The sequence below is a fragment of the Aquila chrysaetos genome, chromosome 13, assembly GCF_900496995.4.
Source record: "Aquila chrysaetos chrysaetos chromosome 13, bAquChr1.4, whole genome shotgun sequence".
NCBI classification, from domain to species: Eukaryota; Metazoa; Chordata; class Aves; order Accipitriformes; family Accipitridae; genus Aquila; species Aquila chrysaetos.
Window position 1 is genome coordinate 28,105,327 of NC_044016.1, and position 24,579 is coordinate 28,129,905.

The window sequence follows — 24,579 nt, forward strand, 5'->3', positions numbered from 1 at the left end:
TGGAGGCCGTGGAACAGTGGGACCTATGTGTTAAAAAATAAAAGTACTAAAACCCCCAAATGATTACTTTGGCCAAACAAAGTATTTTTATTCTGCAACTCCTTGGCATTTTGTCATGAAATCTGCGTTTCGGGGCTTTCTGTTATAGCCTGTGCCCCCATGCTGGGTGGTATCTCTGAAGACAAGTATTTTGTGCAACTGTCATTTTGTAGAATTTCTTTTACTGAGATGAAGTTTCCCGTTGGAGATGTTTCTGTAGCTGTGAGAATGGCTGGCTAATGAGCAAATTCTTGGGGAACTTCTGAGTTTCTGCAGATCATCACATTATGCTGTTGTACTTAACATCACTAAATCTTCCTGAAGGATGTATTTTAGTCAAAATAACTAAATTAAATAGCTTGGGTTATTGAGGAAATCTGTGATGTTCAAAAGGGCTTTTTGGACAGCAATTTTCAGAGTCTTAAGTGTAGAGAACAGTAAGAGCATGAGTCACTGAAAGAGTGTTTTGAAATAGCAACGGTGGAAAAACCTATTTTCAAACCAGCTGTATAAATTAACTATTATTGTGTAGGAACGTCTTGTGAGGAAGGAAGCACGTTGACACTGTTGCTGGGCAAACGTCAAAACTGTAAGTCAGAGTGTGTCCTGACTTTCTTCCTGGAGTCAAAATCACAAGTCAAATCATATGTAATTTATATATTTATTCCTGTTACCCCTGAATTAGGACTTCAGGATTTTCCCCTGTGAAAATCCCCTGTGAATGTGAAGTGCCTAGCAAAAATTACATTGCTGCCTCACTTCCTTCCATTGCCATCTGTGTGTGGGTGTCTTTGGGGCGCAGTATGGCAAGAATTAGAAGAACCATTTCAGAAGGAAAATATCATATTTCTTAGAGATATTGAAGTGGAAACTTGAAAAAAATACAGAATTGCTTGAAGCAATAACGTGGTAAAGACTTTCACAAAACCTTTTTGTTGAACTTGGAGGCTGTTTGTTTTTACACACTATTTTCAAACTGCTGATGTAAAAAAATAAGAAAGTAAAACTGTTTATTGTGGCAGAGATAATCTCAGGCAGCTTCTACTGTGTTGCAAAGATTATCAAAGTGCAACTTGCAGACACTTACTGATATGTGTATGAGAAAAAGAACATATTTGACTAATAATGATATGCAATTTTGTAAAAACTAAGAGGGCAGAAGCTGCAGTATGTGATGACCGCTACAGAAAGTTAGTAAGGTTGATTTGGATGGTGCCACTGCTACTTTGATGAATATTTTTTTCCAGCTTGGCTTTCTTTTCAAGACATTGTAATTGTGAAATCTGCAGAAACACTGTAAGTAGTATCTCCAGCTAGATACAATGTGTATTTGTATGCATTCTTAAAAAAATCCCAAATTAAATAATCTGTTTTTATGTTTTAAGCAGGTATAAACTAAAGTAATTGAGATTTATGCAAATCATAAGTTTAGATGACTTTACAATTTAGGCATGGACACCTACTATAGATAAGAAGGGGTATAAAGTTATTTCCAGTGGTTGCTCCTATCTACAAACACTGCATGAAATAACGTTGTCTGTTCCCCTCTGGCTCCACCCCGACACTGTTTCTGCTTGGCAGCCCTTTAGCTCTGGGGTCTCACCTGTCCATGTTCGCCTGGAATACTTAACATATGGTCTCACCATAGTCCTAGCACAAGCTTATTATTTTTACTTCTCCAGAGGAAGAAAGCCATGCAAATGACCTAGGAAATGCCTTCATCTAGAAATTTCAGCCACTGCTGAATTACTAAAAAGCTCCATTTCAGTAATTGCATACAAATGCATAGGATAGAATTATAGAATCATAGAATCATTTAGGTTGGAAAAGACCTTTAAGATCATCGAGTCCAACCATCAACCATGCCCACTAAACCATGTCCTGATTAAGGGAAAAAAACGTGTGCCTTGGTGATGCTTTCCTCTGAGGAGCTCTCCATCATGAAACTAACAATATATTGTTCTTTTGTTAATCTGAAAATTGCTTGCTCAATAAGAAAGAAGATTTAGCAGGTGATCAGTGAAATTTTGTGGTGTTTTCTCAGCAGTGAACTCCAAAAAATTGTGCTTGTCAAAACTACCTGTTTTCTATACTAAGTTGTCAGCAAATGTCTAGTAGACGTAAAAAGAAAGCCAGATGAACTATTTATGGTAAGTAGCAAATTTGTCCCTGTCCTAGTTTCAGCTGGGATAGAGTTAACTGTCTTCCTAGTAGCTGGTACGGTGCTATGTTTTGAGTTCAGTATGAGAAGAATTTTGATAACACTGATGTTTTCAGTTGTTGCTAAGTAGTGTTTAGTCAAGGATTTTTCAGCTTCTCATGCCCAGCCAGCGAGAAAGCTGGAGGGGCACTAGAAGTTGGGAAGGGACACAGCCAGGGCACCTGACCCAAACTGGCCAACAGGGTATTCCATACCATATGACGTCCCATCTAGTATAGGAACTGGGAAGTGGGGGCGGGGAATCGCCGCTCGGGGACTAGCTGGGTGCCAGTCGGCGGGTGGTGAGCAATTGCACTGCGCATCATTTGTACATTCCAATCCTTTCATTATTGCTGTTGTCATTTTATTAGTGTTATCATTATCATTATTCGTTTCTTCTTTTCTGTTCTATTAAACTGTTCTTATCTCAACCTGTGGGTTTTGCTTCTTTTTTCCCCGATTTTCTCCCCCATTCCACTGGGTGGGGGGGAGTGAGTGAGCGGCTGCGTGGTGCTTAGTTGCTGGCTGGGGTTAAACCACAACAGTCCCTCAAAAATGTGTTGTCAGTTTTCTTAAAGTAATCTTGGATGAATTTTCAGAGTTAGAGTTCAATATAGTTAGGCAATAGTGATGTTATTGTTGCCTTTTTTCATATTATTTCAGGAACTGGAGGACAAACTTGGGACAGGAATCACATATCCATTTCCTTCTTGGCTTTTCTTGAGGGAAGCTGCTCTTGCATTCATACACTGCTGTGTGCTGCACCAGGATGCACTCACCAATACTGTTCTACTTTCCATAAACCAGCCTTCACTGCAGTAGGGAGGGGACTGGATTCCAGATGCTCAACTCTCCAAATGGGTGTCCTACAGGGTAGCAAAGAATTTATTTTCTCCTGTTATGTCCAAAACTATTTAACACAGAAGTGTTACAGCTCCAGCAAAAGGAATTAAAAGGGGCCCCAACCAGAATTCCTGAAGACTGAGGTGGAGACACTCAGGTTCAAATGTCTGAAACCCCTTGTGTCTGAGCAGAAATTTGGACTAAGTTGCCTCACACTTTAGAGAATATAATCAGCAGGCAGTAGAGATTGTTCTCTTCCATGTGGAGTTTCTCATTCTTTGTATAAAGAAATTACATGGTCACTGAGAAAGACAAAAAAAATTGTTCTTTAGGCTGGTGGTTAGGCACTTGCCTACAAGATGGGGCATTGATATTACAGAACAGCTTCATTGCCTGTTGATTTACAGAGTACACGCTAGTGTTGGGAAGAGCATGGGAACATGCTTGGTGTTCAGAGGGTTCCTGTTCTCCACTTGGAGATGGATCCAAAACTGTTTAGAGGATGGGATTTAGATCAAGAGCTCCCAAAGGTAATGAGGGAAGAACACGATGAGCTGCTGTATTCTTGGCTATTTCTCTCTTAACAGTCCCCAAATGTGCTTGCATGTGTTTGAGGGGTGAAGAGAGGAATTGATTAAAAGGAGAAGAAGGATGTGCCATAATGATGAGGAAAACTGAAAGTGACTTAGCTTCTAATCTTCTTTTACCATTATTTAAGATTTCTGATGGACAGGAAATCAAGTAGGTCTCACTGATAAGCCTCATGGGCTCCTTGCTCATCTCAGACTTTAGAATTTTTGCTTGGAGTATGCATACAGTATTTAAAAATGAAGTGTTCTGGGTTTTTTTTTTTCCTATTTGGAGATGAAGATTTCTCATAAATGAAATTTCTTCAGGGAGACTTACGGTGTTCTGAATTCTGCTTAGATTTCCTGGTTTGTTTTTTTTTTTTCCCCACAAATACTTTTTACATAGAAGATGTTGTAGGATTTTGTTGTCAGGGGAATGTACAAAATAGTCTTTTCTTTATCCATGACACTTGAACATTGGTATTTTATTATAGTCAAACAAGATCACATGGCTTTACATCATTTTGAAGAAAAGCATAAAAATTCCTTTACAATAGAAAGGCTGTGCTGGGTTTTCATACCACTTAGTTTTTCTAAACAGCATCACTCGTCTTGCAAATGTTTAGCATGAAGCAATGTTCTTCAGCAAGATGCTAAACTCTAGTGCTTATTATAACAGCCTTAGGATTAGAGGGGTCCCATCTGTGGTTACTGGTATATTGCCAATTATGCACAGCTAGTGTCATCTGTAAAACAGTCACTTGTGGCTGTTGAAGAGATCTAAGTAGAGGATGTCTTTTGAGATGCCTTAGAGATAAATGTTGCAGCATGGAATGAAGCAGCAGTTTCTTTTGCTGGAGAAGACAGGGGCCTGTGTGGATTAGCACTTTCGGGATAAAGAGTGGGCACAGATACATAGCCATGATTAATTACCCTTTTAGTCTTTATGAACTGGTGTTCTGAAGCTTGGTTATGAGATAGGGTGTGACTGCAGAATTTACATTACTGGAATTTGTTGGTCAGTATGGTTGAGTGATTTCATGTAGGTATGGAAGTGGAAGAGATTTTTCACATCCTGTATTAGCTCTTTCACAACATGAAAGTAGAAGACTTTTCCCCTCTGAAGCAGAGATTCAGTAATTTAACAATATCAAGCAACATGTTCTTCACAGGGTTATGCTAGCCAGAAGTACAGATCCTTTCTGCTCTTCTAGGCTTGAGTATTTCTGAGGATTGCTTACAGCATAGAATGAAAGGGTCCAACTCAAAAGCAGTAGGATGATTCATTTGAGGGTTTTATTTCTGCAAATTCCAGTGTCCATCTTCACTTGGAAAAAAAAAAAAAAAAGTATATTGCCGCTTATATTGTTTTAAAACTAAAAAACTGTAATTACTTCTGAGCTTGAGTAGTTTCCTTAAAATGTGTCATATTCTCTGGATAGTTAGTATTATTCAGATGAGATTTTAAAATCTGCAACTGGGTAGAAGCTTCCTTGAGGTGTAAGGGGACTCAAACAAATGTGTGGTCCACCTCCAATTATAGTAAGTAGAAAGAGTAAGTCTATGCATTTGTTTTTATCAATAATTTTAAAAAGCAGGTGGCAGAAATAAGTGTGTGAAAGTTGAGATGAAAATTTCCTTAATCAAACTGCACTTTGATCAATGATGTCTTTCTTTTAAAAATCTACTCATTTAAGCAGTAAAGGTCAGTAGGTTGAATATGTAAAATGTAATCAGCAATGTACTCAAATTATCAGTTTCAGCTCTGTTGCCACTCATGGTAAACAATTATACCAGATTAGGTCTATAAATTTATCTTACATTAATCCAAAAGTATAGAGAAAAGAAAGAGAAAACTGTTAAATACAAATACGAGGTGGAAAGCATTTAAATTAGTATGAAATAAATCCAAGTTTAGTTATGCAGCTTCTTTGTGTCATTTCCCTTATCTCCCCTTTTTACGATCTCAACATTTGTTGCCAGCTTACTTCTGAAACCAAGAACTGGGCAATCAAAGCACCTCTGAATACATTTTCTGTTAGACTGAAATCCAATGCAGTTTAGTATTGACTAAAGCCATAACTTATGGGGAAATAACTCCTTGTTCCTTCAAGCACTACTGCAATCCCAGCCTCAGAGAGGAGTCCCCGCACCCTTCTATCTTTCACCTTTCTGTGCACAGCACTATCAAGTGATGCAAAACTTCTCTTTGCTCAGCTATAATAGACGTAGGGAAAAAATAAGCTGAATAATCCAGTATGGATCCAAATATATTTTTCCATAAGTATACTAAAAGATAATATAGCCATTGCTTTTCTTCCCTCTGCCCTTCTGCTCTGAAATATGTGGTACTTGATTTCTTTCAGATGTATGTGTGCAGAATTCATACATAAACTGTGCTTCTCAGAGAAAGAAAAGAAATCGTAAAATATCCGTGCTGATATAACGGAGTGACAACATATGCTATGGCTTGTGACTGTGAAAACTTCAGGGAGAATGCAGATCTTCTTGTCCCATTCACCAGTGAAAGCCCTTTCTCGCAGAGTCCAACTCTCTGTTAGAGAGCAATTTTTGTGAGAAAACAGCTAATGCTGAGAACCTGATATGCCACCAGTCTTTACAATCTCCCTGCTCATCTGATCCAGTTTCTGTGTTTCCAGTAGCTGAAGCAGTGGTGAGAAATGAAATTGCACATTGTATTTTTTTCAGATACTCACAACCAAGGGTTTTGAAGTGTGTATCAGCAACTAAACTTAATTTCCTGATGTATTGCCATGAAGTAGTGTGACAAAGCAATGGTATGGAATTTGGAAGCCATAATGACACAATTCCCTCCTCTCCCAGTGAAAAAAAATGAAACAATGGAGATGCAGTGCTCTTTCCTTACTAATTTAGTAACAGTCTTGTTATCTTAAATTTAGAAACTGGTACTTTCTAGAGTAACGTTTATTAGGTTTTCCCTACTGTGAGTTGCCCTGCATAAAATTCTCCAGGTTCTCGAGACCGGGTGGTGGTGAAGCACTGAAGGTGACCCAGCTGACCAAGGGGCTCCCTCGAGGGAGCTCCCAGATGATCTGCTACTGCCTTTCAGCAAACGAGCACCCACCCAACAGGCCCAGCTTCCCAGCTTTCACAGCACAGGACAAACACCGCGATGATTGTGTGGCTCTTGAGAGTTCAGATAGCGGAAGTCTTGATGAAGACAGAGTAAGTGTTTGCTAGATTGTCAACAACAAAACGCTCTCTCAGTATCACTAATGCAGGGGAGCTTCCTGTGACCCTGTCTCTCTTCATCATCTGTAAATACTCTGAGGTCTACAAGTAAAAAACAGAATAGATTTTTAGTTACTAAACCAAGATATTAGCAATAAAAGAGTACTTTTTTACAAGGTTGAACCTGTCTCCTTATGAAATAAGAAATCATTGAGTTAAGTTTCTCAGTGGTCTCATGGTTTGTGATACCGATTAATAAAACAGACTTACTTGCAACTTGAACCTTCTTCAGCTAAATATGTTTTTAAATTTTTAAAAAGATAGAGCATTTTGAATTCTGATTTTCTTTTGCAGAACTACTATCATAACTTTTTGTTGTCAGGTCAAGGCTTAAATGGCTTGTTGCATGTATGCATAACAAAAAATGGATCTATAATTTCTGTGAAATTTTCTGTAGTTCAGAATCAACACATTTTTGAAATGCACTCTGTAAAGACTTGTTTAAAATAAGAGTTTTGTTCTTGAAAGCTAACCTTAGCATTGCCCTGGCCTTTATGACTTTGACTTGGAAATTAGCATTGCAGAGTTCAGCGAGCACACTTTCCACAAAAATATTTTCTTAAGATGCCGTGACAGCTTCAGCAACTGCTATTTTTGGACCATTTCATTTAAAATTAATCACTTGTGGAGTTTTCAGCAAGTACATTTTACAAAGAACATGCTTGAGTCTTTTGTTTGTATATAAATGTAGATGTGGTTTTGCCTCTTTCCTTAAAGAAGTTGAAAGTCTCTTATATTTTGGACTTGAGTAAGATCTTGTGAATTTTATTGCCTTTATCTGGATAGGTGCTGGCATTTAAGGAATCTCGCTGTTGGCTCTCAGGCCCTGAGTCTAAAAAAACCTTCTTTCGAATGTTTGCTGCTTGCACTAGCTTTAATTTATTATTACAAATGATCACTTTGCCTTGTCCAGTTTTATTTGCTTTAAAAATTGGCATGACAGTTGAGGGTTGTTCTGGGGTTTCAAAATTCAGTTGCCAATTTAACTTCAGCCTTCTGCACCTTACAGATCTAATATCCAGCTTGCCTTTTAGCTGCCTTCTGGAAGTGAGACAGGGAGACTTGGAGAACTTAGCTTGAGAACCTACTTCGAAGATATTATTGGGGCTTTGTTATCACACATTACCAGTGACATTAAACAGTATACAACAACTGAGTATCCTTCTGACATGGCAAACATTTTCTATTTTGTATTGTGGAAGTTTTCCTTTTCAGGAGAGTCCAATACCAGGGTAGTGGCTTCCATAAAATTTATATAATCTGACTAGCTTGTCTTTTTGATAGATTCATGGTGATAAGACAGATTCAGGTTTGAAGGTTAAAAATGTTTTATCATGTAAGTATTAGTTCTTGTTTACAAATAATGAAATCTGTAATCTTTGTCATCCTAATTCTTGGATTATAATTCATGTAAATGTGAAGCGTGGTGTATGAAAAAATGGCATGAATTTACTGGTCACCAGATTTTCAAAGCTAGGACTCAAAGGAAATACTGTTTTCCTGTAAAGCATTCACCTGTTTTGCTGCCTTGCTCTTTTCCTGAGATAAGAAATTATAGTAATGATTTTGCTTTTAGAAACACATTTGCATAAGTAATAAACCTTAGAAAAGGGCACAGAGATGATTGAATGAAATCGTTTTGTTGATTAGACATTAAAAGTAGCAGCTAAAAAAACACACGGCAAGCTATACAAGATAATACCTTTATTATTCTTTTTAGGACTAGAATTGGCCATAAGATCTCCCAAAGGAATATGAACCGATAAATTTCTCACTTGTGATATGACAAATTACTTGCAACTTTGTTTTACTTGAATAGCCTTCACACTAGAAGGAGAGTGTTTCTGTTAATATTTATTCATCTGGGCTTTTGTCATTGAAGTCATGCAGCTGAAATCATCGGAGTGTTCGAATGTGATAGCTGGCTTAAACTGCTGTTCAGGCTTTCAGGTACCAGGGGAATGGCTTCAGTGTAAAATGTGAATAGAGCAGTAATGATCTTTCAGAGTCAGATGATGCAATTGTCAAGAAATCCCATTTCCCACTATTATTTATAATAAGCCAGAAGACAGTGTAAAATATGGAAGTAAAATTTCTGATGTGTAGACCATGTATGCAAATGTGATGCCAGGAGCTGAGGACTGAGGAATATGGTGTGTCACTGTAGTAAAGTTTTCAAAAGAGGTAAAGAGGAAAGAAGTATTTCCAGGTGAGATAAAAAGAATAGAAAATTTCTTCACATATGGTACCTGAGGGATTTGAAGGAAGCCAAAATTAAGAATCGGCATTCAAAAATGTCCTGTTGTTTTTCTAATTACTTTTTGCCTCTGACCTTTGAGTATTTAGGAAAATATTTAGGGCTGACCAATGTTTCTAGTCAGCTGACATAAAAATATAACTAGGCTTGGAACTGTGTCACTGAAGTCTTCCTTCAGTGTCAGCCTCATTAAGTTCATACATATAAATAAAGGGCAGAAATTTTATTTATAAAAATGCATAAAAATAGAATATTTTGAAGTAGGAATATCTGTCTGAAACATTTTGTACACATCCAACAGCATGCAAAGGTAAATTGCCTCATTTAAAAAATAATTCCGTGTAAATGTTACGAGAAATGGTGCCACTGGATTTTAATATCTATCAAAATTTAGACATGTAACATAGTAAAGAAAATCTCTGCTCTGGACATGGTTGTAAAATCTCCACAGTTTTCATTGCTATGTAATCAATTTAGTAATGCATACACACATGAAAATTTATGATATAATCAACTAGGCTTTGTAAAATACATGATAAAGCTATTTACTAAGTGAAATAAAATAAAAGCTACAGAATTATATTCTTTAAGAAAGTAAGGAGAAATAAATTTTCTTTTTTCTCTGAAATGCTTTTTTAAAATGTCATATTCACTGCCTTAAGACTAAAGGAAATTATGCACTATGGGAACTACAGGAAGAAATCTGAATCTAGGGTGTGCCAGGGGAAATATCCTCCACATTCTAATGTTATGTACTATTGTCCATTCATGAGATTTGTTTTATATTTGTGTAGATCGTGTAGATTTTTATTATCTTTCTAAATTTAAGGTTTATAAAAGAATTATGTTATTATGTCTGCTGAGAAATGGATGAACAACTTAAACATTGGTTCTATAAGGAAGTATTATGTGATATGTCTCTCTATTATGTTGCTTTTCGGAACTGGAAGTATGACGCAACCATCATGAAACATGGAGAACATGCTCATAACCCCAGCTCAGTGTTTCAGTATATTTTCCCCTTAAGCCAATTTGGTTATTTAAAGTTGCTTAAATCATGAATGTGTTTGTCTTTCTGTCTGCAGAACTGCTTCATAATTTATTTTGTAATTCATGCTCACAGTGGGTGAAGTCCAACTGTAGCTTTCAGTCTGAAAAACAAGACTGACTTCAGCTTATGACTTGGCACACAGAGTGCAAAATGTGATAGGAAGTGCATGGCCAAGAGGAACAGCGGGGGTTAGGAATTAGGAGGTGGGGTTGGAAGGATACTCTGCAAAAGACAGTGGGGAATCCGGTATCGAAGGTGTTAAGAGGCGAGGAATAACCTTAAAATAAGGACAGGAAATTAAATAGAAAGAAATGGATAGGCAGTAAGTGAAGGGATACAGAAGAAGAAAAGAGACTGGAGTGGTAAGGAAAGAGCTTTAACACTAGGGGAAAAATGAATTCTGTCAAGAGCTTAGCCATGAGGGGGAGTTTGAAACATTGGTAGCACACTCTTAGGTAACTGAATATGCTTTTACTGGTAGCCAGCAGAACGGGTTGAAAGTCACTACAGCAGAAGCGATAGTTAAAGGTAATAAAATCAGAAGGCAAAGTTAAGCACCATCTGCAGCTCTTAAGAGGAGCTCATAATGCCCTGTATTAGTCCCAAGGAAGTTTTTAGCCTCCAGCATGGCCTGCAGCATATACTCTATATATTTCATAATCACAATGTGTGTTGCATTTACATTTTCTAGGGTTCATTTGTAAACTAATTTGGAAGGTGGGGAAAACTTAGTATTAACTTAATAAAGTGTTTGTTTTTCTGTGTAAATTTTGCAGTAATGTAATTTTTGGAATGCAAGCTGTTATCATACCCTTAATGCACTTCTATTAAATTTTGTGAGTCTTGGCCTAAAGAAAGAAGCAAGTGGTATGTTTCTTTGCTAAAAGAAAACTAAAAAAAAGAAACTAAAAAAAAAAATAGAATGCTCTAGTTTTTTCTAGACTGAGCAAAAAATGTAGATCTCTCTTACATAGTAGAACAATATTAATTGACCTAGGGAACTGAAGAAGAGGAAGAGAAAACTTACTAATCTAAAAATGCCTATTTTGCTCCTAGGTTCAGACATTGTTCAATGGTTAACGAAGAACTTATCTATAGAAGACCCAGGTAATTTATCTTTTTTTCATGTCTGAAAATACTGGTTTGTCTTTTTAAATGATTGGACCTGACTTTGTCTTCTGTTGCAGTGGAGGTGGCCAGGCAGTATTTGACCAGTGTAATTTCAATAGCAAAACAGACAGTATCAAACCTTAGAAATCTTTGCTAAGAATCTGAGGATATTAGTTATCCATTTTGTTGGGGCAGGTACCAGGAAACAAGATGACGGCCAAGAATGAAAATGATAGCTGCTTTAGTTAGTAGAAAATCAGTTTAAGTTCTACTCTGTGAGGAATTTACTCAGTGTCATGCTAAATAGTGCGTTAAATGTGCTGCTTTCTTAATAGGATTTTCCAATATATAAAAAATAAATAGAATTAATAAAATACACTCTTGTACTGTTACCAAGAGCTGCATTTGTATTCTTAAGTTTGGACATTTTTATAGCATCTTAAACAGAAAGCGAACTGTAAATAAAAGCAGTGCGGTGAGGAAGAACAGTTCGTTCCTTGATCAGCTGGGTTGGAATGTGGAAGCAAACTTTGGTTCCAAGCTCTGCCACAGGTTTCTTGTGCAGCCAGCAGCAAATGCAGTTTGGTGCGTATCTGATATTTATTTCCCTGATTTACAGGAATCTTGTTACACGATCTGAATTTTTCTGGAAAGCAGTGATTTCTCGTAGAAAATGCCAAATGGCAGAAATAAAGCATTCTGTGGAAGTTCCTATTATCTTTTGGTTAGGGGAAAGATAATCTTCCTTCTTTAAAGCATGATCCAAAATACTTATTTTTCCTCTCTCCATTTCAGACTTTTGGGAATTGAATTTATGGTTTTTTGGGTTTTTTTGTTTGTTTGTTTGTTTGGTTTTTTTTTTGGTTTGGTTTTTTTTTAATTTTTTAATTTTTTTTAATGTGTTTTTCTGTCCTATTAGAAATGGAAGTATGAGCATTGTGGAATTCCAACAAAAACTAAAATCACTGTGTTTAAAATTGTGACTTGAATAATGAGGAACTATTATAAATACATAATTCGATATTTGGAAGTAGCCAGTTCACAGCTTATTGACACGTTACATGAAAGAGATCACTAATTGCTTCCAGTTTTATGTAACTTTACACAGAGTGTCATATGTTTGCTTCCTGAAGATAAAGTGGAGGTTGCAAGAGACCTGTGTGTGATACTGTATTTCTCAGTTGTCAGTTACAAAACACTCACCTATCTATATTTATCGGAGTTTTCAAGATTGCCATTCTATGTTTATTTGATATGGAAGCTTAACTTTTATTTGTTAAACCAGAACTGCAATACTGCGATAGGTTGTCATTCAGATTATCTGGTTGTTGCAAAATTTGGAATAGAAGAAACCTCAAACTAAATGGAAAACATGGTTCCCTATGTTGATATCCAATTAAAATTAAACAAACACACAAACTACTAACATATGTAACCAGAACACCACAGTAATTTAATTTAAGATGGGTTTTATCCTCTCAGATTGCATGGGTGGAAAAAACTATCCACAATGACAAAAATGTCTTATGCATGTCAGTCCCAGTCCAAAGTCAGCTATCTGGAGCTGGCTGGATTCAAATCTTCAGAAAGCCAATTGCCCTAGAGGCTGCCTTTGGGCAGTGCTCAGAGTTGCCAGACAGCAGTGAACTTGACAGATGGTGAGCAAGAGCTATTCACATGACAAGGCTTCTGAAAATACTTGGTTTTGTAAAATCTTTTAAGTGTGTGACTTTTTGTTCCAGTTCTAGAAAGACAATCTAGAATTTTCTGTGGAAAAGCCCAAAATTTCTGTGGACTGTTGTCACCATAATCTGGATTTCCAGTATCTTCTGTCCACTTTTCACTGGTCTGTCAAGGTTTAACTATGGCTGTCTTTTAACCCCCCCCCCCCCCCCCCCCCCCAATTTAGGGTCCTTTTACAAAGCTCTTGTGAAGCTGTGCAATTTTGTGGTGCAGAAATAAATAAAGCCTGTGTTTGCACTGAAACTTACCCTCTCCATCTAATTCTGATATCAGCAACATACCTGTAAGAGCAACATAAAGTAGACCTTGGTTCACATATTTTAAGAGTATATTCTACTCTGTCCAGAAAAATTCAAGGACTATTTACACACCTCATCTACCAGTGCTGTAAACTACTCATGCGAGCAAGGCATGCAAATTGTGATTTAAGGGGTAAGTAGGCAGTTAGATGCACAGAATTATAGAACAGTCCAGGTTAGAAGGGACCTCAAAAGATCATCTGGTCCAACCTTTCATGGGAAAGGGAGCCTACATGAGATTATCTAGCACCCTGTCCCATCCCATCTTGAACACCTCCAGCCATAGGGACTCCATCACGTCCTTGGGGAGATTGTTCTAGTGATTGATTGTTCCCACAGTAAAAAATTTCTTTCTTATATCAAGACGAAGCCTCTCCCTGTGCAAGTTGTACCCATCGCCCCTTGTCATCTCAGTGTAGCTCCTTGTGAAGAGAGCCTCCGTCCTCTTTGTAGCTGCCCTTTAAGTACTGGTCAACTGTGATGAGGTCCCCCCTGAGCCTTCTGTTCTCCAGGGTGAAAACACCTAACTCCTTCAGTCAACTTGTTCTTTAATAAAACAAAGAACTAGTAAGAATGAAGTGGCATCACAGTACATTAAAAAAAAAAAAAAAAGTTACATTTTGTAGTGCAATTTTTTCCTTTGTTTTGCATAGGGAATACAACTCTAATACCATTTGTGTGGGAATGAAGAAGGCTGCTTTATGGATAGTAGGAGAACAAAAAGCAGGAGAAGGTCTGGCAGCAACACTTGCTTACACTATGTTAATAAGTGTAAAGCTATTATCTGGAAACAGCAATTTCAAGTAAAAAATAGTTACAAGTATAAATTGCCAGTCAAAAAAAGCCTGCACATTTTTCATAAATGGAAAATAATTTTCTGTGGAAGATTTGAAAAATTTTGGCTTGCTGCAGTAAAACTCCACCAAGAAAATAAACTGGAGATGATGGGTGGATTCTGCTAAATTATACCAGATTTGAAGTTATTTCAGTGGAGCAGAGTAGAGTTGTGCCCAGAATAGCTGTGCGCAATGTACAGTTGCTGTTATATTGTTTACTTTTCAATATGTACTTAAAAAATGTTTGTGTTTCAGCCTACAACTCATCTGCAAAATTTTAAGGAACAGAAATTATCTGAGTTATTTTTAATGTGGAAGTTTAATTAAGTCATAGAAATAAGCCTGATCTCAACCCGAAAAGAAGCAATTAACTGAGTTTACAGAATTGTAAGGGCTTGTGGTTTGGCACTTAGACATGTGTTTGTTGAATTGACCATTACAGGGTAAGTGCTGACTCTTCACTGATGGTGCCAATTACTCTTAATGTGGAAAATCTACTCTGTTTTTCTACATCATGTTTTTCTTTTTAAAGTGATAATTAGTGCCATGAAATGTAGTAGACCGACCACACTAGAGACCAAAGCCCTTTTAATCCTTAGGGGGAAAAATAGAACAAAAAGGGTAGTTGAGCTGATTTAAAGGTGTCAGCTGAAATTGCCAAGAGACTAATTCTGTACTTGGTTCTTGCACTGATTTCTTTGATGCCCTTTGGGCAGACACATGATTTCTCTATTCCCTAGCATCCCAACATGCCAATGGTAAATCATGCTGTTGTCTCTTTAAGGAGAAAAACCAGTGTCAGTTTTCAAGTATTTTCATAATGAAATGTGTGTTATTCACAAACACCCTTTTCATCCTTAAGTCAGCCCATGAAGAATTTCTAACTAGGTGGCTCAGAAAGAGCCTTTAAGAGTTGATAATATATTTAGCCATCATCCCCTTGTTCCTTTACAATACCTTTATTCCCTAGTGTTGCTTATTTAATTCACTCACATCTGCAAAGCCAATTGAATTTGGCTTAAGGCACTTCATTTTTGGATGGTTACTCTAGCAGAACCACAGTACTGCAGCCAGCTCCAGAACACACAGCTTTTGCATTCAGATTGCCCTGGTCCAGCTCATTTTGGCAGTCTGTTGAAGGAGTTTCCTCTTGGACATCAAGAATTACACTAAGTCAAATGTATATGACTAAATCAAACTTTGTAAGTTATAAAACAAGACTGTACCTTGAAATAGATACCCCTCTGTGATTTTTCAACTTCAGTTCTTGCCATTAATAGTCTTTTCACTTAAATGATGTAGCTAATTTGTAACTAGATGCCCACCAGCAGCCATCTAAACTGTGGTCACTGATCCAGTGCAATAAAAAGGGAGGACTCAGTAGCACAACATCTGTGTTTCTTCCACCTTTCCCTCCTTTGCTTTGTAGTAAAATCTCTCTCCAGCAGCTGCTGTATTAATAATGACCTTGATAATACACACTACTTGCTCTAAAGACTTAGAGGAAAAATATTAGGGTTTTTATTTGAGCTTATGAAATTGTACTTGAAAAATTGGTCAGCTCCAAGTTATTTCTGCCCCCTTCCCCGTGTATATGCAGTAAGGTAACAGCAAAGAGCAGGAGCCAGACAAGATGTTCTAAACGATTGCCATTTGGGAGGCAGCACCAGACAGCTGCAACTGAAGGGGAGGTTCTTCCAGAGTCTGCTAACAGAGAAAAGACCCTCTTATGAAAAGGAAGAAAGAAGGGAATAGAAAAGTCATGCTTATGTTTGTAGTCTTTGCATTAATCAAAACTTGTGGAAATACATCAAGAGTAGAATGCATTCTCTTTATCAGCTTAACTAAAAAAAAAAAGCTGATAAAAGTGATTTATGCTGCCTGCACACATACCATAACCTTCATACTAGGAACCCAGGAACACCAAGACACTCACTTTTTTCATATGTCTAACAGAAACTTGGGCATGTTTTATTCAATGAGGCAAAGCTCGTGAACCTTCATCAAGTCTAGTGTAAATACCTTTCTAATTTTCTTCTACTGGGTGAATTTGATCTGAGCTTGTCAGGTCCTGTAACATTTAAATGGAATAATGACTTTAATTTCAGATGAACAGAAAGAAGTAAAACTCAAATCCTGCTTGGGAATAGAAAATGTCAAAATTTACAGACACTGCTTTAGTACCAATAGTATTAATGTTGTGATACGCAAGCAAAATAAAAATGTATGGGTCAGTTTTCCTTTAGTTATGTGTAGCATGGGTGGCACGTACCTGTGTGTGGCAATCAGTGGGCTTTTAGCCACTGCTGTGGTTTCAGGACTGCAATGGTAAATGTTCACATGCAGAGGTTATTTTATTTGTCCAAAGCCTTTAGATAGATTTTTGAAATGGTGAACAGAGGTGTATTGCCTGCAATTCAATTGTGACAGGATAAATCAGATTTAATGGATTTGATGTTTTTCCAGTGAAGCTTTTTCCAGTTTTGTATAATCTGTTACCCTGTGTAGATGGCATGTGTTAGGAGTGTCTCCCAAGAGCACAGAGAGCAGCAGGGCCAGCCTGGAGTGAGCTTTCGTTCTACATATGTTCTGGTACCATTTGAGCAGCCTCATTTCCATGTGGTCACTCTTGAAGGTGATTAACATGTCCCTAGGTTGGCCAGTTTATTTTCTTGCTTGCAGATAGGTGGTAGACTACATCAGTGCTCATTTCAGATTTCCTTTCAAGAGGCAGACATTTCTTCTGATATGTTTAGTAGTGTGACAGTTGGTTAAAAGCAGTTTTTTATACTCCAGAAATGGAGTTTCTGACTGGTAGAGATGCAATGAGTTCATGGTATCAGCGACAAATCACTTCCTTTACCTAGGCAGATAGATCAAACTATCACAAACTGTTTCATCATACTAAGTGTGTCTAAATAAAATTCCTCTTCCCTGGTTGCCTTAATGTGGCATTATTTTACAAGATACTATATGAAATAGTTTATGGTTTTTTTCATCCTAGTAATTAATACACCATGCTTGTAGGTAGCAGGATTTATGTATAATACAACATTGTAAACTCTGAAAATCCCTTTAGAAACCACTTAATAAACAGTGAAAGATATTATCTTAAGATGTTTATTGATATAATAGGTTATATTTGTCGGGTACAAAATAGGTCTAGTCTAGATACCTTATCCTATTTATCATTAAAGTAATTTTATAAACTTTTGAATTACCTATAAAGTATTAATGAATTGTATCTGTTTAATTTATAAATGAATGTCCATATTGGAGTAATGGGTAAAGATCACAAGTATGGAATTTGCTGCCTTCTAGAATAATTTCCTGTATAATGGCAAGAATAAAATTATATTACTGCTATTGGAATGACAAAATATGTGTTCTGTAACATTGTTTCTGTGACCAACCTGTTTGCTATTGTCAATAGCATACTAATTCAAAACAGATCTCTTTTGGTTCTAATTAGGCTTTGTGCAATCTGATGTAGTGGAAGGTGTCCCTGCCCAAGGCAGGGGGTTTGGAACTAAATGATCTTTAAGGTCCCTTCCAACCCAAACCATTCTGTGATTCTATGATTCAACTATAACTTGTGTGTCATACACATTTCTTATATAAAACAGAACTCTATCGATGTTTGCTTACTTTTGGTTAAAAACAAACCTTCAACTGAGCTTTTAAATTTCATTTTTCTGAACACTAGCCCTGATGCCATGGTGATGTCTTCAAAACTATTTATTTTTAATAAGAAATAATTCATGCCTTAAATATTAAAGTCTCCAAATTCTACTCAGAATTATTTTAAGTGGTAAGTGTAATATCTTCACATGGCATCCAGTCCTTCCTCCTTTGTTTTAATCATTAAAGGTAAAATTCCAATCCCACAGAAGGCTGGAGGTTTTCTTATTAACTCCAAAAGAAACAAGATTTAACTGGATGCCCTTCAAAATATGATTAGGTGTAACATGGCCTTTAAGCTATCTCTCAGGCTAAAATCCAAAAGCTAGTTTACAAAAGCTGTCTGACACCCAGTTAGATTTTAAAAATTGAAACAAACCAACAATCAGAATTTCTTTGGAATTCAGGAGGCAGTATGGGCTTTATTTCACTGAGGTCTCTGAGAGTCTTACTGAGTGAAGAGTAAGAAAGAAGTACTGAATAGAATACAAAGTACTGATCAGAAGTCTGAAGAAGCCTACTCAGATAAAAAGTTAACGCTAAAACTATTGCCAGATCCAGACAATAGAAGCTGAAAAATCAGTAAGCATTAATTTCAAGTAATTTCATTGGAAAGAACTTCAGAAGCTCTGTTGTACCAACTGAAGGAATGTATTTCATCCTTTCTGTCACAGAACAAATTAGGCTATAAGAAATCTATATTACACGATTGAAATCTTTACCCATGAAGTTACCTTGAAGAACACAGCTTCATCATAAAGCTATATATAAAATAAACTATTCAAAACTGATACTGGCTTCTCCCCAGTGATTTATAAAGTCTTGAAAGCTTTATAATCAGTTTTTAAAATCAAATCCCAAATTGGGCAATTTTTGTTCCTTAGTTTTCATTGAAATTTCTCCACATTGCTCTTCTAAGGAACTGGTGTTCCTAAACTGGGTCTCTCCTTCCAGGTGTTGTACCAATCTCTTTTCCTTGATGCCATTGCTCAGAATATGGAACCAATATCTCAGCGTAAGGCGAATGTATATAAGGCCAATATTAACTTCTTACTGATGCATCAGATTTTCAAAATAACTGGCTTTGGATACCAAATCCTGCTGATTCAAAAATATTGTCCATTCCTCATCTTGTCTGCTTCCATTGTAACTCTCCATGCTAGTAGCTGCCACTTTTTGATTATTCAGCATGGTCAGAGACTATTATGTTACTGTCTTTGTTAATAACAATAAAACATAGATTTATTGACTTAACTGAGCTAAGGACAAAAGTACAGCTGAAGAATAATAGAAAAGGTATGCCTTTTTAGGGAGAACTCTGATAACTTTTAGAAATAAAGATCATTAATTAATTGCATAAATTAAATTATAATGATATTTGTAATAAAATATTTGATCTCTTTTACTAAAGTTACTAGGAATTTTTGTGCTTTTCTTACTGTTTGACAGCTTCCTTCTGAACCTTTGGGATAGTACCAAGTTTTGGAGGTTTAAGAGGAAGAACATTTGCTAATTCCCAATTCATACTGGCATAATTAATTAAAAGCAGCTAAATAATTGTCTAGAGACTTCATTAGCTTTTTGCTTCCTTGTTTCTCAGAGAACTGTGTTATATAGTAATGGAAAGCACCAGTAGGTGGAAGTGAGATTTTAAATCTGGACAACTTAATTGAATAAAAGTAGTTGAAATCCTATTTCATCTTGCCAACAGCTGCTGCAGCTATTTACAGTGAAGTAAACAAAAATGTTTTGATATTTACGTGTTGTATGTAGTATTTGATAACTGGAAGTTTAATGTAAGGCCTTCTCTTGATTTTGTTACTGTGCTTAAGAGGGTTTTCAGTTTTCCCATAGCATGTGTAGAGAAATACTGCTGTCCACACAGGAACATAGTGACAGTTCAAGATTAATTGAACTGCTGGGTGCTTTAGTTTACTATGCAAAGGACATAGCTCGCCATTTCATCCTGGAAACATTGATATTTCCTAGGTGCCTTTCATTTTTCAATATTCCTTTCCCCCTTTTTCTTCCTTTTTTCCTCTCCTCTCCGCTCCCCTCCACTCCTCTCTTTTACCTCCACGGTTCATTCCCCAATTTTACTGCATAGAATGTCCTCTGGTTCTCATTTGCTTATGGCTGCTGGTTGGATCTAATTCACATGTTCTTCTCCATTCAGATGTTCTCCCTCTAATGTTTCTCCTTTCTTCTAGTTTCACTGGTGTCATTCAGTCACCTACTCAAATTTCACAAATGTTTTTTCACTGTTTCTGTGGCAGGGTGGGTGACAAGAGCCATGTTTACTGTGGTTTTGTAGCTGCAAGACCTCTTTTGGCTTCGGAATGCTTGGATCCACAAAGTGTAAATTATCTAGTGCAATAGAATCTAATTTTTATAGGTGCTAAAAAACTACTGTTCTTACTAAAGTTGAAGCTCAAATTAATTAAAAAAAAAAAAAAATCCAAACTCTAAAAAAACTCTATTCACCTCAGTTAGGCATACAGAAATTATAACAAGTAATTTACACTTGCTTTTGAAAGTTTGCTTCTTAATTACTCTCTACTTTAAAGTAATACCTTAGATAAACTAGTAAAATGTAACCTCTTAATAGCTTTTAAGCTTATTAGAAACGTTATGAAGAACTATAAATGTGGAATATTTGCATCTTGAAATTGTGGAATTATTTACATCTTCAAATATAATCACTAGCATGAAATAAACAAAGCAAAAATATAATAAGCAACTACTGTATCATAGTAACTGTGGGATAAAAGAAGTTTAAATATTTTGATTAAGGTCTTTCATAGAAATAATAAATGGTTGATTTTTTCTCTATTACATAAGTGAAAAACGTTATTTCTTGAGGTAGCTTCACATATTTGTCACCCAACTTGAGGATATTTTCAAGTAGGCTGGTTTGAGGAAGTTAAGGATGGGGATTTACAGATTCACAGCTAAACCTGGCATGAATTTTAGTAATAGTGACTGCCACTACAACTGCATAATAAAATTAAATGTACGGACAACTATCTAGAGAGTTTCAACTGTAGATTACTAGGGGTTTAAAGTTCATGTTAATAAACTTTTGCAAATATATGCTGTGAACTATCTGAAGCAGATGAAAACTTATGCCTACAAGAAATAGTTCAGAAGTAATTTAACTATCCACAATAACTTTTACCATAGTAATGATGTCTGACTGAGAATAAATTAGAAGTGAAAAGATGTATTTAAGTTTCTGCACTGTACATTTAGAAGATACTCTGACATGTCAAAACTATGTCCAGGAAGAGCAATTAACCAATACATATAATGCAGTTTCAAAATTAATATTAAGAGACTCTGCACACTGAGGGCATTTAAGCATAATAGTGGTTAGTTGTGGTTGTTTTTTTAATTAGCAAGCCAAAAATCTTTTGTACAGCAAGAAAAAACATAGGTAGCACTGCAAATTAGTTTATATCCAGTGCATGCTCCAAAATACTAGAAATTAAATGCATTTTGTACAATGTCAGTAAGAACATAAGACAGACCTGCAGTCAGACCATCTGGACCATGAGCTGGTTCTGGCAGTGGTCAGTCACAAATGCTTAGGAAGAGACTTGCACCATAGGAGAAAGGTGGTGTAGTGTTCCTTTGCTTTGCCTGTCCAGCTCAGGACAATCTGAACCTTAGGGAATCCCCTGACCTGCAGGTGTTTCCAGTTTCTTGTTTAAGAGTTCCTGAATGACCTTTCTTCCATTGCTTTTTCAACACCCCTTGACAATATGTAACACAGGTTAATCAAGTATTATAGATGCATTTTTTTTGTTTTGAAGGGTCTGCCTGATAATCACACTGGTTGACTCCAAGTTCTTGGGTTCTGAAAAGTAGGCAATTATTATTCCTTATTCATTCACTTTCTGTTGGCTAGTCATGAATTTATAGACTGCTGTAATGGCTGTCCTCCATGGTCTGTTTTCTGATTTGTGATATCTCTTCTTGTACGGAAACCTTCATAGATCTCTTACAATCCTCATCCTCTTCCAATCTCTTACAATCCTCTTCCTGTGTTTTTTTTAATATATATATAGTTTGGGATGAAATGACCAAAACTCTGCTTGGAATTTATTATGTGAGTGTGCTATGGTGTATACTACCAATGCCTTCTGGTTTGTTTTCTATTTCTTTCCTAATAATTCATTATGTTTGAGATTTGAGTAGACATTTTCACGGAATCTTATATAGTGACTTTAGTATTTCTTGAACAGCAGCAGCTAGCTTGCACTTGTCTAGTGAATCAGTACCCTGAAGTCCTTCTACATCTCCTCACAACTCACTTTTTACTTACCTCAGTAATGATATACTTTCAGAAAATTTTGTCACCAGTCAAACACTTCTGTAGATAGTTTAGGGTAATACTGAACAGTCAGGATCTGCTAAACATAACAGTGGTTACCCCCCTTCAGTGTGATAACTGATCTGCTTTGCCTGACCTTTATTCCCATCTTTCTACCTATTGCTTTTTCCATGAAAACATTTGGGGGTATCACGGCAAGGGCCCCCGGGAAATCCAAGCTAATGTGTTAACCAGATTTTCATGACCTTATATATGCACCAGTTCCACACAGGAACACTCATGGAGTTGAGAGACATTGCATCCACCAAGAAAAGTAGCGCTGAGTCTTCCTTTTCTGTTGCATTTATCTTTATTTTCATTCATTCTGCCCTTTAGTATAGTTGCTATCATGTTGTCCATATGGGCATCTGTTGTATTCATCTCTTTTTTCCAGATTTCCCCTGGATGTCTTTCTAAAACCTGAGGACACATTTTCCAGCTTTTTTTCCTTTAGTACTGAGGGTGATTTAAATGATAAATTGCACACTACGGCTAAGAGTTCAGCAATTTAATATTAGACTTGCCTTAAAACACAGAGTGACCATTACGTTGGCCCAGCTAGGTGCTTTTGTTCATTTTATCAATTTATTTTAAAGCCTTTGATAGTTTTTTCTGCAGTTGTCATCAGTGCTATCTCTTCCTTCTACATTTAGATTCTGACACTAGAGAAGAAATAGGTCATTCACCGAGACATCTTCTCTTTTTGTGGGGGAAAAAAAGTCCTTATGAAAGGGTTTTCATTGAGCTATTTTTGCTAGTTAGTATCTGTCAGTATTTCTGTATTTTTAATAGCAGAGTTTATCTGGCTGAACTGACAGTTGTCTACGATTATCTGTGTAAATCCGTTGCAATGGGGGGTGGGGAGACACAGTTATGACAATAGGAACATGTGAAGACATAAAATGGAGTTTTGCAACATCTGGAAAGTTTACTCTGTCATCCTTCAATTTGATGTGGACAGTGAAATATATTTTACTTATGAGTCAAAGAAACGAATTGTAAATAATGGATGAAGAGAACTCTGTAAAAGTGATTCTGTTTGTAATAACTGCCTTGGGTTTTTTGTATATATGCATCCCAGATAACTGTATCTGATCACATGGGCAATTACATTCCTATGTTATTCTCTGGAAAGCTACCTCCACACTCTTTGTTGTTACCTTGCCTAAGCTTTGATGGTATTTTTCCCTGATGTGTGTCTCAATGATATCAATTTACTTATAAAGCTTTTAACTCCTGCTGGACTTTAAAAGAACAGCATTCTTTCCATTGAAATAAATATATTCTTTTCAGCTTTTTATGCTCTCAGTTTGCTGGAGGTATGAAAATTGTTATAAAGAGGATTGTATTCTTCTTTACTGTATTGAGTGCAGTGAAAGAGGCAGTTATTTCTCTCGCTGCTGCTGCTGCATGTTCTTTGTATTATCTGAACTGCCTGGTCATAAGTGGGTGTTCTGTGATTATGATAGCAATGCACGACAATGATACAAGATTAATGGTTGATGTAGTAGCAGTTGATATCAAAACAGACTTGGAGACTAAAAAAATGTCATGATTCATCTTAAACAGCAGTAATCATAGCAAAAGTTTAGTGCTACCTCTTGCTTACCCTCACCCAACTTCAGAAACTCCACATTAGCTGACGTCCCTCTGATTCAACAATATTATCTTCTGTAGTTCCTTCAGGAACAAATATTTTGTGCACTGAAAAAGCCTCTGCCCACTTTTGCTATTTGCTGGCCACAAATCCAAGCGGTGCATCAACCAAAGCAGTTATTCACAAGCCCTGGATCTGCCAACCAAAGCAGTTATTCACATGCCCTGGGTCTGCCAAGCCTTAGACACAGGTCTCCTCCTTTGAAACCCCACCCCAGACGTATACCTGGCTGTGGCAGTGCCTGTTCATCGTATGCTTGGAGTGTGCCATTGTAACTGCGCCTGTGCCTGTGATGTCCAAACACAGCTGACCGAGAGGGGAGTTGGCAGGTGGCTAGCTGTGCCTTGCCTTGAGTGTGACAAAGAAAGGGAGGAGCAGAGATGCTGTAGTGCGGCCAGGGAAGCATGCCATCATACAGGGCACCGTGTCTGAGGGAACAATGATGTAAAATACATTTCCTGGCTGACACTTGCTTGCACAAATTCTTGGGTGTCATGTGCCATGGAGAATGTATCACATAGTTCCCCACCGAACATTTGCAGCCAAACAATTTGATGACACATCTGCAGATTCGGCCACTGGAGGAGAAGAAAGTAGGAAGATGTGGTGTGCTAGCAGGAACTGGCAAGCAGTATACAAGAAAACC

General features: G+C 36.9%; 1 protein-coding gene across 10 annotated transcripts in view; it reads left to right on the forward strand.

Annotated features, from left to right (window-relative positions):
* RGS7 (regulator of G protein signaling 7) overlaps positions 1-24,579 on the forward strand; it is a 263,514-nt gene that overhangs the window by 143,694 nt on the left and 95,241 nt on the right. For all 10 annotated transcript variants that reach the window (XM_030034927.2, XM_030034922.2, XM_041128388.1 and 7 more), the window contains exon 3: positions 11,289-11,339. In XM_030034927.2, coding sequence (XP_029890787.1) covers positions 11,289-11,339 — 51 coding nt within the window. The remainder of the gene's footprint in view (positions 1-11,288; positions 11,340-24,579) is intronic.